Consider the following 16100-nt stretch of genomic DNA (forward strand, 5'->3'; position numbering starts at 1 on the left):
ATATTTATGGAAGGAACAAACAAACAAAACCCCCAAAGTTTATTTTGCAAGTGCTTGTAAATACATACAGGGAAAAAAAGAAGTAAGCTACACATGAAGACATTTAAATAATTGTTCTTGCTAACTGTAGGATTGAAAATGAAACATGCCAACACAACAAACTTGTAGATCACATAATAAAGAAGGTTCTACCACAGAGCTAGAAATGAAGCTTAAACAAAAACAACAACAAAGACACAAAATCAGCATTTGGACAATGAATTTGGACACCACAACAGCACAACTATTATTAACACAGCACAGCACTGATCCTTAGATCAACAGCAAGCTGGAATACAGGAATACAGGCAGATAGCATAGAGGAAACATAATTGCCTAAAATCACATGTCTAAGCCCTTTTGTCTGAAGTCTTTAGTAATCACAGAGCATATTCTGAAGGACTGCACTGCAGTAATGTAATTGAAACATTACTCCCTCCCACCATCAATCATCAGAGAAAGCATTCGAGTGTTAGTCATTCCCTGGGTTGTTTTTTTTTTTTTTTTGTGGTGCCCAGATTTTCCACACAAATTCATAAGTTGGGAGGGAAGTCCACACCCTGAAATATCTTAGACTGTCATGTTTTTAGATGTTTTATAAAGGAGACTTTATGACCATGACCTTATGCAAAAATGTAGTTGTGATAAGAAAGACACCCCTGGGGCTTGTGGAACGGTTTTATACCTCAATATGGCTTTTATACCTCAATATGTTGCAAAATAATAACACTGCAACTGCACCCATCACTGCCTCATGACGAAGAGAAACTGAACTGAAATTCAACTCCAGTACCCGAGTCCAAATAAAGGAAATTTACCTCTCCTAGACAAACCAACACAATAAAAACCTCTACTTAATACAAAAATGCTGTGGGATCGCTGCTCTGCCACAAAGAAATCCCATCTGAAACAAGCCCTTCATTGTCATACCAAGACAGCTTTGGAGGTGAACTGTTCTACTGTAACACTTAAATAACCTCTGCTTAACTGCAACAACATCGTTAGGGGTTTCTGCTTCCCAGGTGAAACAAGAAACATTATCTCAAAGATGCTGATTTGTTCAGCCTCCTTTTCTCCTTCTAGCATTTGGGGAAGCTAACCTGGAGCTCTCCTGTTAAAAGCAGGTCCCAGTGCAGAGAGAGAGCGGAGCCCTGCCAGCCACAAGGAAGCCCAGGTTTGTATCTCAGCTCCCCACAACCAGCAGGATGTTGCTCGGAGAGTTTTTAAACAGGAGATGCAGAAGCACAGCTCAGAGTACTCATCAAAATACAGGATTCTCATCCCAGAGGAAGCACACCCTCCTGCGCTGTGGGAGACGTGAATTCCAACAAGGACAACAGAGTGAACCTCAGAAATCAGTGTTCTCACGTCCCATTTGTGCATTGTACCTCCTAAACCAGCGTATAAAGGTGGGTACTTCACACTGCCTCCGGACAGACCAAGCAAACGCAGCCCTTCCCCCCAAGTAAGACATGCTTGGCTACTTTGTTTTTCTTCCTCATCTCCGTTGAAAGTGAAAATGCTGCAGTAACCTTATCCAAGTGCTTATTTCAAATGAGGGCTCAAGATCGAGCAGTCCCAACCACCCCCATGAGCAGGGACACCTCCCACTAGACAAGGTTGCCCAAGGCCTTATCCAGCCTGGCCTTGAACACTGCCAGGATTGGGGCATCCACCGCCTCCCTGGGCAACCTGTTCCACTGCCTCACCAATTCACGGTAAAGAATTTCTTGTTAAAACCTAATCTAAATGTCCCCCTTTTTCAGCTTGAAGCCATTACTCCTTGTCCTGTGGTCCACCACCAAATGGTTAAACTAACACACAAAAGGAGAATTTACCTTCCTAATTTCATCCAGCACGGTTTCAAATGATTTCTTATCCATCTTGATTATTGCATTCAAGGCCGACACTTAAACGTGGAGGAAATAATACTAGTAATAATAATAATAAAAAAAAATACAAAAGTAACACGCAACAAAACCTAAGTGTCTTTGGAAAGGACAGGAAAAAAGGATTCAAAAAAACCAAAAAAATTCCGGGCACAGAAGGGGGCCGGGGCTGTCCTCGGCAGCGGCGATGGAGCGCTGCCGCCTCTGCAGTGGCGGACACGGAGACAAAGGCGCCCTCCGGGAGCCGCCCGGCGCTCCCGCTCCCCGCGCGTCCCGCGGCCGCTCCGCCGGGAGAGGCGGGCGCGGGGGTCACGGCAGGAAGGGAAGGGAAGGGCGGCAGGGATGGAAGGGAGGGCGGCAGCGGCGGCCGCCCCGCTCAGCACACGGCCCGGCGGCCCGGGGCGCCCCCGCAGAGCATCGTTCGCGACGGCTCCGCCGCCCTGCGATCCCGGCGGGCACAGCCGGGGCGGACCCGGGCGGTCCCCGCGGCAGGCGAGGAAGGCGGCCCGGGAGCGGCGTGAATCCACAGGCAGCGCACCCCGTCCGCGGGTCCCGCCTCCCAGCCGTCGCGTCCCTATGGCATCACAGCGCGGGGCGAAGGCCCTTTCCCACGCTGGGCGTCGGGAGCGATGCCTGCGCAGGAGCGGCGGGAACTCGGGGTGGATTCGCCCGTCGCTCGGCTCCCGGCGCCGCGCCGAAGCGCTGAGCGCTGCCTCGGGGCCCCACCGCGCCCGCCCCGCGCCGCCCCCGAGCCGCCGCCGCGGGGCCCGGGCCCGGCACGCCGCGGGGAGCAGCGGCCGCCGGGGCGGGGCGGGGCGGGCGGGGCGGCGGCCACGTGGCTGCCATGGCAACCGGCCCGGCCCCCGGGAGGCGGGAGCGGCCGCGGGCCCGGGGCTGCCATGGCCGGGACGCTGCTGGCGCTGCTGGCCCTGCTCGGCGGCTCCCAGGTGCGCGGAGCCGCCCGGGGCTTCGTGCCAGGGCCTCCGGTCAGCGCGGACCGCGGGGAGGGCCCGGGGCGGCGGGGCCGGAGCCGGCGGGGCGGGGGTGCGGGCGGCGCTTGGGGTTCCGGGCGGAGGCTGCGGCACTGGGCGGCTCCGCAGCCCCGCCGAGGTAATGCCTGCGCGGGGCGGCCCCTTCCAGGGGGCTCCGGGCAGTGTGCCGCGCCCCAGCGAGGAAAAAGGAGCCTATGGGTGAATAACTCCCCACCTGACACTGACAGGTGTTCTCCTTGCTTGAGTGCGCGCTGTTTTCCTGGACGGCTTTCCGGGCTGTCTGTCCGCAGCCGTGTCATCAGTGCTTCCCTGGGCCGGCACGGCGAGGAACAGAAGTGTCCGCTGGCCGCGGGCCTTCAGCGTCTCCGCTGGTAGCTCTGTGCCGAGTGCTCTGTTTCAGTGCTTACCTGGCAGCGGTGCTTAGCTGCCACTCTTCTACTGGAAAAATAGAACAAGAACAAAAATAGAACAAGAAGATTATTTGTTTCCATTATTGTTTAAAATGTGACCCGAGTCTGACCCTGGCATTTTGCACTTCCTCGTTTCCAAGATGTAGTTTTCTTTCTTGACGTGTTATTTTTTTTCTTGTTTTCACCTCTTGAAATGGTTGAATCTCGTGCATTTGGAACATTCTGTGCTATTTTCCTCATTTTGGAGAGTGATTTACAGATATTAACAGCAACTCTCGTGTAAGAAATTTCAGGGTGTGTGTTTTGCTTTCTAATTCCAGAGCTCCCCAGTCCAAAGGACTTGATTAGTTAGTTTTTAGATTGTTGAAGCTTTTGCACTTGCCCAAACCCCGGGCTGCAAGCCTGCTTCTGTTTATCTATCTTGTTAATTTAAATTGAATAAATGAATTTATGATGCTTCAGCACAAAATTACTTTCAGCTGCTGTTTCCTTTGATCCCACCCTCATGGAATTTGAATACTATATATTTATCTTGTATTTTTAGGTTTTAAAAGCAGAACACTCCTTGCCTTGGAAGGGAGAGCAACAGATGTACAAGCTGGACATAGGCTGGCCTAAAACTCCAGAACACTTCACTGGCCAAACATTTTGTGTTGCTGTTGACTCTGTCCATGGTTTGGTCTATGTAGGACAAGTGAGTGGGAATAATTTCTCTCTGTGTTGTTTTTGTGGGTTTTTGCCTTTAAAGCATCTGGTTAAGATTAGGATATTTATGTGTATGTTTATTTACATGTATTTACATATTTTATATGTATAATAATTATTGTATCAAACTCAGAGAAAATATAAGCAGAGATGTCTCTGTTACATCTATTTTTGAAAGCAGTTCTAGCACAACATTTTTTTGTGGGGGTGGTTTTAAAGCATTACATTTCTGTGGTGTGTATGATCCAACTTAACTGAGTTGCAGCAGCTTGTTCCCTCAGCTGTAAGATAAAATGGGATTCTGGGGCAACTGAATCTTCCATTCTTTGAGGCCTTGTCCCATGAAATTAAAACCACACAGCTCCTTCAACCAGTTAGAGTAATTGGAGTTAAATTATTTCTTCTACCCAGGTCCATGTGTGAGTATCCTTAGGGTGTGGATAAGACATTCTCTCCATGGGACATGGTGGGAATTTCTAGTAAAGCACAGTGTGAGTACCTGAGTGCCATGCAGCCAGTAAGCACTGTTGCAGTTTTTCACACCCATTATGTTGGGCATGCTTTTCAGCAGGAACACAAAATCACAGTTCAAGCTGAAGACCAGGATAGCTGCAGGCACTTGGCTGCTCTGAAAGCTGGACTCTGTGTGATGTAAGGTGAAGGTCTAGACTGACTGGAAAGTTTTGTATGCATACTAAATTTAGACCCTTATCTCTTTTTCCTTTTCTAGCTGAAAAAGGAGTTCTAGCAGACAATTATGTCAGGATATTCTTTCAATTCATGAAATATTGCAAAACCTTCACAAAGAGAAATTTTAAATTATAGAACTACTTATTCAGTATGTTTTCTTTAGACCTTTTTTTTTTTGTTTTTTCAGCGGGGAGACAATGTCCCAAAGGTACTTGTATTCTCAGAAGAAGGTAATTTTCTTCACTCCTGGAATGATACAGTTGAAATGCCTCATGGTATCTTTGTATGGAACACTGCGATAGGAAGTTCAGTATGGATCACAGATGTTGGAACAGGTATGCATGGTAGTGATAGGAAAAATATTCAGCGGGGAAGAAAATGTAATGCTGCTTTAGACAACTCACTTATTTAAGTCTCTCAAGCAATTCTGCGATAGACTTGTGCTTTTCTTGCCATGAACAAACTTCTCAGGTGCTGCAAAAAAAGTCTGAAATATCATGAGTTGTGCTGTGTGTTTGCTTACAACTGCTGAGCTCGGTCAGCACTCCTCTCTGCTGCCCAGAAGTATCAGGGAAAAAAGCCTGATAGACCTAGGTTGAGCCTGGCTAGGCCTAGGTTTAATGATCCTAGTACAGTGGATGAAGGTTGTTATAGCTTGTGGATTTTCTAACCCACTGTCACAATCTCATTGTAGAGTTTTGTCTATTAGATGCAATAATATCACTTTTGATTATCAGTTTTTCAATCTTTGCAGTCAGTTTTAATACTTACATTTTGTTAAGATGTTTTTGCACTTTCTTTTCTCCTTGATTCAGGGAAATACGGACACACAGTGAAACAGTATAGCCCTTTGGGTAAACTTATGCAGGTCTTGGGCACACCGGGTAATGCTGGTTCAAGTTTGATTCCCCTGCAGTTTGATCAACCAGCAGAGCTCTTTGTGGATGAAACTGGAGAAATCTATGTTGTTGATGGAGACGGAGGAATGAACAACAGATTGCTCAAACTAACAGATGGTATGGAAAAAGGAACTGTTGCAGTAGCTGACCACTGAAAACTGGATTTTAAATAACGCAGCTTGGGAATGCTTTCAAGCAAGTACTAAGCAGAATTGTAATTTAACTTTAGTTTGAAGACCTTATCGAATCAGATCCTGTTTTATTGCTTGTCACTTCAGGAGAAATCTAGTCATTCAGGAGAAGAGGCTGAGAGAGAGTGACTTTGTTCAGTTTCCAAGAAAGAAAGCTAACGGGGATTCTTATTGCTGTCTTCAAGTCAGTAAAAGGAGACTAGAGAGAAGACAGAGACATTGTTTCTTGGAGATTTACAGTGAAGAACGAGGAATACAGATCAAAAATTCAAGAGGGGTGAATTTCAGTTTGTTTTTTGTTAGAAAACATTCAGTGTAAGGGTGGTCAGACAGTGAATGAGAGGGTGGTCCAAAGATGATTTGCACTCTCCTTTCCTGTAGATGCCCAAAAGGTGATGTGTTATGGGCAACTTGATCTAACTTCAGAGTTGGATTTTTTTATCAAGGCTAGTTCTGCTTTGAGGAGCAAGTTGGACCAGGCAGTGTCTGGAGGACTTTTATACTTAAATTGTTCTGTGATTCTAATTAGCTCATTCATACTCTTCAGTAGGAGTATGAAGACTGCACATGTCCACAGTTGGAATAAGTGGAAGATGGAGGAGCTACTGTTTGTCCATTGTGCTATACTAAAGCAGATAGTTTCCTAATACCTAGTTTGCAAAATGGTAAATTGTTAAAAGTAAAAACTTCCAGGTAACAAGTGTTAAAAATCAATGTAGAAAACGAATAGCATAATCAGCCAACTTTTTTTTTTTTTTTTTTTGTGATTTAGTGCTTAACACAGCCTTGGATTATGGCTCTTGTGTATTACTGGCTACATTTTTGTAACCATAATCCTGAAATCACTAGTAACAATTCAGTAGTCACTGTAGTAGTAATGTTTTCTCTCAGATTTATGTACTGGGAGTACTGTGTTTAAACAATTTAGAAATCTCACCTTTTATAAATTACCCAAAGTTACTTTGCAAGAGAATGACTTAAAAGCTAGTTTATTTGTTGTTTTCTCACTGTGATTTTTTTATTTTTCATGGTGCTCACTGTTTAGACTACAAAGAGATGTGGCTGACTGGAACAAATGGGAGCGGCATTGGTCAGTTCAGGATTCCTCACAGTGTAACAGTGGATGCTTTTGGACGGGTAAAGAATTAAGGAAAATTTTTTTATTTCATCTTTCAACAGACTTGTTTATATGTGTTTGAACAAAACAAAATGTATTTCTTTTTTGTTTAAACTGTTGTGATCTGTGTCGCTTTATGGGGTTACATTTTTTGGTATGATAGTTCTAAGCTGAAGTTTCATACTTCAGGTTCTATGGAAGCAGCTGACTCCAAGGTTAACACCAGGATACTGATCATTTACACTGTCAATGTCCATGCAACAACAAAGTTGGGTTGTTTTTTTCTTGGTTTATTTTTTTTTCCTGTAGTTTGTAACAGGTTGCCATTGTGAGACTACAGGAGAAGTGTGTTCTGAAATAAATAAGACCACTTCTGTTTCTTCATGTAGAGGCAGAGTCCTGCTCGGGCCTTCCTGACCTTGGTTAACAGCTCTTCTCCCTTGGGAAAGTGCATATCAAAGAAACAAGTGCAGCCATAAATACTGTGCTTTGATGTACAACCCAGGAAACTGGGCTGTGAATGTGTGTGGGATGAATAAGAGCTAGAAACATCAGGTCTACTCCTCTTGGTTGTTTGTGGTTACTTTGTCTCTCCTGCTGGCTGTGTAGTTGATCCTAAAAATTGTGCACAGAAGAAACATAAATACTTCAGTGTGTTTATTAAAGACAATCCTGCTAGATGACAAAGTGGTGAGCCATTATCCTGAGTCGCTGCACTTCAGGGGGCTTTAATTTCATATTTGGAAATTCCAAATAAGCTTGAGGTGATAGTGAGGCTCTAGCTAGGTTGTGGACATTACTCTCTTTTACATGCAGCTCAAAACATTCCAAGAGTCTGCTTCTGCCAGGTGTTAATTGTAGTCTGGCTTTTGGTCTGCTGGTCCTAGAGAGGAATTATGCAATTTGCTTCTTAATCTGTTTCCAGGAAAATAAGATTTCTTCACTGAAACACCAGTGGTTAAAGCTAATTCTGCTGGTGCTGTCTGAATCAGAATAAGAAGTGTATATAAAAATCAATTCTCTGCAAAAACTAGCAGAGTGGGAGAAAAAACTGGAGGAACATGGTCACTCTGTGCTGCAGGGTAACCAGAAGTTTATTCAATCAAAGGCAGTGACTGGGATGAGCCATGATATTTCTGCCAATATAGTATTGATCATCAGCTTAGGCTGAGAATTAATTGTTAATTCATAAGAAATCTAAGAGAATGCTGCAGTAGTGCTTCATTTAAAAACAGCAATGAAAGATCTAATGTTATATTTATTGCTCCCTTTTTGGTGATACCCCAGAAAAGTCATGAAGTTTACTTACCAGACTGATGACTTGTCAACAGCTAAAACTTCAATGATTGTTGTATAAAAAATGCCTTTGTTGGAACTCTCTAGTGGTACTGCTAGCTTGCAATGTTTGTGAACCCAGTTAACACAGGGTGGGACAGTGACAAAACTGGTTAGACAAAACCAGCTAAACCTGCTCTAGGTGTTCAAACGGCTCTGTTTGTAGTAGTATTAGGCATATCAGGAGTGTTTGCAGATCATGGTCATTAAAGGAGACCAGCGCTGGAAAAAAAATGTTCAGATGACACACCTTTAGACAGATCTTCAGAATTTAATAGGTGGAAATATGTCTTCATGGTGGGGATAAAAATCCTACCAAAAATCATATAGCCACAAAAAAGAAGAGAAGGCACTGATTTCTTTGTTAAAATAGTGTAAAATAATTTGTGTCTGTTAACCACAGGTCAGTTTTGGTTTATATCTGGAAGCCAGATCTACTGATTTAGTTTTAAATGGGAAGGTATACATTCTTCAATGGTACATTCTTCCATTTTTACTACAAGGAACTTTGCTCTTGTAAGAAACAAATGTATTTAATTTGTTCTATTTGTTGACAGCCATGACTTTTCTTCTTAACAGGTATGGGTTGCAGACAGAGGCAACAAGAGAATCCAAGTTTTTGATAAAGTCACGGGAGAATGGCTTGGGTCTTGGAGTGGCTGTTTTTCAGAAGATGGACCCTATTCTGTCAGGTATTGTTGAACAGTTCTAGAAGCACGCAATTGCGTAAATAAGGTGTCCTAACGTATGCAAAGATCTGCACAGTTGCATCTTGACAGGGAAATCCTGGCGTTATAAAAAGCCCTGTGGATTTGAGTGCAGGACTGGGAGCTTCACTTTAAAGCTGTTACGTTATTAGCCTTACTGTTACAGCTTTTACAGGAAGAAAGATTTTCTTGAACGAGTTTTCTGTAGCATAATGTGTCTCAGTGAGCAGCCATATGAAGAGCAAGGCTTACAACTTAATTCCCAATGTTACACTGTGTTTTGTCGGTCATAGCCTTCAAAACTGTCACTGTTAAAGAGGTTTTGTTTGTCTTAAAATGAGGTGTCATATGGAGTTCAAAGTTTAAAATATGTTTCTCTTTCACAGGTTTACTGCTGATTACAAATACCTGATTGTAGCTCAGCTGAATATCAACCGGTTGGCAATCCTGGCAGCACCTCCAGTTGGCTCCATTGGGGACTGTGTCATGGTCCACAGTGTCCAGCTGGCTGATGAAACCAAACCACACCTCGTGGATGTAGACATGAGGAGTGGAGCGGTCTATGTTGCAGAGATTGGAGCCCAGCAAGTACAAAAATATGTACCCTTGAGCTGATGGCTTCCCACAGCTGCCATGGCACAGGCTGTGTGACATTTAAGACCTATGACCACATTTCCTTGTGTTTCCTTAGACAAGCACAGAAGTGAACAAGTGCTCCCAGAATTCTAGAGCTAAGACTCTGTCTCAGCTGTTTAGGAGTTCTGGAGAAATTCTTGGTATTGAGCTGTTACTTGTTTCAGTAATGATATGGTGGCTTTTACTTTTGTTGCAATTGTAAAATGATAAACATTTTAATTTTATTATATAAAGCTTTACAAACACAACTGTTGATCTTAAACGTATGGGGTCAACTTGGGCTCCACATAGCCTGTGTGTGTTGTTAAATGGTCAGAAATGTCTGAAAGAAGTTTTATCAATTATTTCTTGGGAGAAGAGCAGTTAGTTGCAATGTTTCTTCACTTCTGTTTTTGAATGGTTGTGCTGATACTGTCCAACAGAGCATATAAGGATGTGTCACAATGTTAAATTAGATGCTGTGGGATATTGGTGTCAGTATTGGTACTGGCATCTGCCTTAGGTGGTTAATGACATTATTGAAATCTGTTTTCAGCTCTAGCTAAAGCTATAAGCCTGTAATAAGCTTGTGAGCTAAATTGATATTAGACGCTTCAAACTAAATTAAAAGTATCTGCACAGCAGCCAAGTACTGATTCTTAACTAAATCAGTTCTTAACCTTATTTGATTTATATCAGTGTGAGTTTTCTGTTCCATAAGATTTCATAGTGGAACATATTGAGGTTCAAGTCATGTAAGTTCCTCAAGAAAAACAAATTGCAATTTGCTAGGAAAGTCTTAATCAGCAGTAGGGACTGGGAGACATATGATTTTTTCTTCTGATTTAATTGAAGTTCTGTCAGTTAACAGCAAAGCATCTGTTTTAATTTATTTCCAGAACCCAGACTTCATCAACTCCATTAATGTGTAGAGTTTAGTTTCTTACACTATATTATAGCAGATGTCTCTAAGCTCTGTCCTAAAACATCCTGCCTTTCCATTCCCAGAACAAAATGGTTCAGCGTTCTTCACTTGATGCTACAAGATTTTAAGTTGACTTTATAGCATAGAGGGAACCAGGTATGGGAAAAATGGGATGGGGAAGTTGGCATGGCAGAAATGAGACCATGGATAACTGATTACCATGGTAAAACTGTGGAACCACATTCTGTATTTTCTCGTTCTTTAAAACATTTGAGAGGATTTTTTCTGTTTCCACACACCTGTTCTACTGTGTGGATTGTTCTAATGCTAGTTACCAGCTAACAGAGGTCATCTTTTTTCTACTTTCTTAGAAAGGGAATATGGGAAATGGATTTGTACTGATGGGAAATACCTACTTGGGTGAATGTTATCAAAAACAAATGCTACATAATTTGGTAGGTTTCAACCTACGATCACAAATTTGTGAGTCAGCAGATGGAAAAGCTGTTCAAAAAAAATCAGATTCATACTTTCTCTGAAAAGTAACTCAGCTGTGGAGCCTGACTGCCTGATTTGAGCACTACTTCAGGTTAATGCACTAAATGTGAATGCTTTGTTGTTGGCTACATCCACAACAATAGGACTAGATCCCACCTGGGGCTGCCCTCACTCAAGCCTTAGAAGCAGAACTTCAAGGTTATACACTAGCAAATATGGTCCATCATTCATGTGGTCTTGAATGGGAGCTAGTAAGCAATATTTATTTGCTGAAAAAGTAGCAGTACTTCCTCTAGACCTATGTGGATATGTGCACACAGTGAGTTGTGTGGCTTTTCTAACTAGTTTATTACTAGCTCAGGGATCTCTATTCTGTGTGCAATTTAGCTATTTCTTGTCTACACAAGGTGGGTTTATTTTATAAAATTTTACTGTAAAATAATGATATTTAAGCATGTCTTGGTGGTGTAGGGGGTCCAGGCATACCCATCTTTCTTCACTACATCCTCTCTTTATTTATTTTTCCTTTGTCACATCTATTTGAAAATAGAACTTCAAGTTCTCTGGGAACAAGTTTTTGTGTTCGGTAAAGCAATGTAGTGCACTTTTGGATGTTGACAAATAACTTACTTGTACAAGTTTCTATTTGCTGCATGGATCTGCTCTCAGCTCTTTTTCATGAACTTTGGCAGCCCCAAGAAACAGGGAGCATTCATCCAGTTTTGTGTGGCTTTACTGAAATATGCCAAGGTGCCAAAATGTGCCTTGCCACTAGGCATTTGGGTATCTGTAGTGCAAGGGATGCTTATTACTAATAATTGAGATGCTTAGTCTCTATTTTATCTCTGTGTCTATGACCAGACTGAGAAAAAGATTTTGTGCACTAACCTGCTAATTATATGAATGTTTTCTTATGTATCGCCTTGATAGTGATTTCTGAAGAAATGCATAGTTGGAGAGTTTGATAAAATAAATTGAGAATTTCCCATTATTAAAGTCTTGGGGGCTTTATTTCTGTACTAATACAAATACATTTCATTGTACTGCATTACTCTTCTAGATACAGGGCCCTTGGCACTTAAATAAGGTATTTAATAATTTCTGATACCAACATTTAAATGTAATCTAAAATTCCATGTTGTCTTTACACATCACTATTTCTGTGGCCAATCTCTTTTGCATTCTAATTTATGTATGAACAGACGTAAATATCTGTCATATGTTTCCCTCTGAATAATTAGTAAAATGGAATGATGAGTTACATAAATGCCAAGTTAAAAAAAAAAATTGGTGTATACCCCTGTGATGCTAATAGGGAAATTAAAAAGAAACTAACAAAACACTTCTTATACCAAATCAGGTTTTATTTTCATAAAAGATTTACTGAGTAGTCTTTCTAGTTTTTAGAAGACTAAGAAGTGTTCTTTTCCGATTAGAAATACTTGCAGAAGAAAAAAACTAGCATACTGCAATTTTAACTAGATAAGAGAGAAACCTAATGTAATTGCTAGAACTGTCGAGAAATCTAATTCTGGGTAATAAGTGCCAGCTTTTAGGTGTGAACAGTAGTCACTGGAGTATTCTGCTAATGGAAATAGAAATACCTTGTGTTTTGATGTCCCCAGTTCTGCAGGACTTTTTTTTTTAATTGATCCCTAAGTTGTTAACTGGATGATGTTTCCAGGAGGCAAGACCAGATCACATAGTCCTCTCTTTTCACAGATCCATAGAATGGTTTGGGTTGAAAACGACCTTCAAGGTCATCTGGTTCCAACCCCTCTGCTGTGGGCAGGAAGCTTTGCACTAGATCAGGTTGCTCAGATCATCCAACCACACCTTGAGCACTTCTAGAGATGGGGCATCCACAGTGCCAGTGCCCCATTATTCATGATGTTTTTGTGCTGCTCAACAAGCCTGAGTCAGGTTTGTGCTCTGCAAGATCAGGTTAGTAAGGCTGAGCCACCTCAATAAAACCTGAAGGGGAGGGTACAAAAGTATGTTCGTGGGTCTGATCATTGCTGGAAGTTCACCACCTCTGAGAGTAAGTTCGCTGCCTTACAGTGGTTATAAACCTTTTTGAAGCATTAAGTAGTCACTTATCTCAGTTAACACTTAGTTTCTTCACAATTTGTATCTCGAGAAGCCTTCTCAAGCGATCTGTCAGCCAGAAGTGTGTTTGCAGTCACTCAAATTGCCTGTATCCAACGTAAGAGGGCACCAAACCCCTGCTGATGCTAGGGGGAGTCACTGTGAGGACAGTCTGAATAGCTGGTGCTTTCTGAACGTTTTCAGTAAGTCAACAAAGATAATGAATTGCTCCAGACTTCCTTTCTCTTTTCAAAATAGCCTCCTTTAAGCATAAGCTGATAATAGAATCATACGAATTTTGGCCTGTCGTTACTGGATTTATGTCCATCTTTTATTTCCATGGTTTTCCTAGGGGAAAAAATCAGTAATTCAGTGTCCAGAGACAACTGGATATCATGAATTGATTCTTGTCATCCTTACATCCTTGGTTTCAATGGAAATAATACTGATATGTTGCTTTGGAAACATAATAATTTATAATAGTATAACTGTAGCAGCATAATTATACCAAGAGAGCGATGCCAGTATATTTCCCCACAGAGGTGACCCTGAGTGAGATTAGAGCTAAGCTTACTTAATCTCATTCACCAGTTTTATTCTATCCCTCCTTTCTCAGCCTTTGTTTAAAAAAAAAAAATCTTGCTCGTGTTTTGTATTACTATTTTATTCTACTCCTTTAGGAGATTGCATCTGCAAAAATTGTATTTTCCAGTAGTTGCCATAAAAAGGTCAGACAGACTTTTCTTTGGGTAAATGATTCAATATATTTGAATCTTTCAGTCTTTCAGTGTTCATAAAACATCAAAGTCACATTGCTTATATAAAATTTTAAAGTAGGAGCATATTAATTTATGCACACAGGATGATTTGTTACTACATTAAAGTCAAAGTAACACTGATACAAATGAGATATTGAATAGACATTCTTTATCATAGTATCACGTTTCAAGTCTGAGCAAACCACATGTAATTGCAAACCACATGGATCTGCAAAACAGAGGTGAAAAATACTGCCCAGTTACAAGAGGAATAAGCCTGGTAATTCAGATTCAGCTGTGGTGGGATCTCTTAACAAACAAATTGAGAAATCTCTTGAATAACTAGAGCCTGTATACTTGAATTCTTCCTAGTAGTCAATAAACATTATGAAGGGGAGGCTTCATATTTAGTCTGGATTATTTTGTCTTCAACACCCTTTGTTCTGTTTCCAGGTATCTTAGAGATTTAATATGGCAGGGGTTTTTTCTTATCAGCCATGGAGTCATTTACAGATGATGACTGAGTCATCTCTTGCTCTGCTCCTTATCTAAACTGTATAGACTGGAAAATTTGACTTGTAATGGAAAACTGATAAGACCTTAATTTCAAAATGTTTTCATAGCACTTTTTAATAAAAACAAACAAATGCAGAAGAATGTTTACTGTGTGACAGGAAGTCTGGATATTAGAACTGCCAGAACTAAACCTATCTGTGTGCTGTAAGGAGTAATACCATCTTCCCATGATTTGATGAGGCTGAATTTATTCCTGCTACTGGCTCTCAGTGCAGTACTGTCTCTGACAGTTAGCAGAGAATTTGGGTGACTGTGGTCAAGATGTAAAAGTGCAAGAATAGACCAGAATGGATACAGAGGTTTTTATCTGTGTTTGCTGCTGAAATGCTTAGCAAACTTTTCATGCTGTTAACATTTTTTGACAGGATCTTAATCAGAAGATCTGGCTGAATTTAGGTGTCAGTAAATGGCTTAATGAAACAATCTGATAAGTTACTAGCAGGTGGTCAGTTAATTCAGGTCATTAAGTATTTTCAGGAGATTTCTGAAATACTAACTTGTGCTTAAAACTGCATTAGAATCACAGGAGAGAAAAAAATGGTGAATATGGTTCAAAGAAAGAAAAAAATCCACCACACACACAAACAAACAAAAAGTCCCCCACCACACCTGTGTGTGAGATTTCTGTAGAGGTTCAAATGAATTGATGACTGTACCTTGCCAGTTGATATAAACCATAATGAAAGTATTGTATTGGATAGACAACCATGAAATCTATTACTGGTCTTTGGAAGAATCTTGGAGCATGTATGTCAGGATAATCTGGCTAATAAAGTTTGCTTAAATCTTAAAAGGGCTTTTAACAACATCTTATGCCAAGTGTCCAATCGTGTGAAATAAAAAGAAGGGTTAATTATGGAAGATTATTTAAAATATTATAAATTAAGTTACAAACTAGTTCTGTCCTGGTCAATGTATTGATAAATGTTCTGGAAATTAATTTGGGAAGTCAGGGACAGAATTTACTGACAATACCAAGCTACTCAGGCTTGAGTGTAAAGACAAAATCTGCAAAGAGTTGCAGAAGGATATCATGAAATTGAATGACTGGGCAATAAAACAGCAAAAGAAATACAACACGGATAAATATAAAATCAAGTACAATTAGTAAAAAGAAATCAAATTTTATACACTGTGATAGCTTTAATATATACTGCCATGCAGGAAATTATTCCAGCTCATAAAAGGTGATTCTATGAAAATATCAGCTTCCAAACTCAGCAGCAGTCAGGAAACAAAGAGAATAATGGGCGGTACTAGGAAAGTACCAGCTGATCAAACAGAAAGCTTTGCACTGCAGTTATGTGAATCCCTAGTGCATGCTCCTTTGGAATTGTACAGGCAATTCTGTCTCTTCTTCCCCCTTCTAATCTCAGGAAGGCTAAAGCAGAACTAGAAATAGTAAAGCAGGGGAAGGAGAGTCTGCTACAAACCCTTGGCTGTATGCAGCTACAGTGTGGGGAAGTGTCAGCATTTCATTGCGTGAGGCCTCTGCACGAACACGCCTCTCCCCTATAGCTGCTGCTGTGAACTGCCTTGGCTGCAGAACTCGGTGGGGATGTTCAGAGGGCTGGCACGCCACGGTGCGGGAGAGGATACGGGTGGGCAGAGACTCGTGGTGTCTATTATGCGGGAGAGGTTAGCTTGAAAGGAAGGAAAAAGTCTG

The 16100-nt window shown here is 41.5% G+C and overlaps 2 protein-coding genes across 5 annotated transcripts in view; one reads left to right on the top strand and one right to left on the bottom strand.

The window, feature by feature from the left end:
• PROSER1 (proline and serine rich 1) overlaps positions 1-3837 on the bottom strand; it is a 22509-nt gene extending 18672 nt beyond the window's left edge. For 2 of the 3 annotated variants that reach the window (XM_063391984.1, XM_063391983.1), the window contains exon 1: positions 1878-2022. In XM_063391984.1, coding sequence (XP_063248054.1) covers positions 1878-1922 — 45 coding nt within the window. In that variant the 5' untranslated portion in view covers positions 1923-2022. Of the gene's footprint in view, positions 1-1877; positions 2023-3134 lie in introns of those variants that run through there. The other variant, XM_063391985.1, reaches the window with a different exon arrangement.
• Positions 2558-12008, top strand: NHLRC3 (NHL repeat containing 3). 2 transcript variants are annotated; one of them, XM_063391987.1, is made up of 7 exons: positions 2558-2914; positions 3875-4024; positions 4913-5060; positions 5541-5741; positions 6861-6952; positions 8847-8959; positions 9361-12008. In XM_063391987.1, exons 1-7 carry the CDS (start codon positions 2558-2560, stop codon positions 9587-9589), a joined length of 1290 nt encoding a protein of 429 aa, XP_063248057.1. In that variant the 3' UTR covers positions 9590-12008. The 2 variants fall into 2 exon arrangements, with proteins under 2 accessions (XP_063248057.1, XP_063248058.1); XM_063391988.1 differs by having other exon boundaries at positions 2558-2875.
• The last annotated feature ends 4092 nt before the right edge of the window (positions 12009-16100 follow it).

This window comes from Prinia subflava, chromosome 3 (genome assembly GCF_021018805.1).
Source record: "Prinia subflava isolate CZ2003 ecotype Zambia chromosome 3, Cam_Psub_1.2, whole genome shotgun sequence".
NCBI classification, from domain to species: domain Eukaryota; kingdom Metazoa; phylum Chordata; class Aves; order Passeriformes; family Cisticolidae; genus Prinia; species Prinia subflava.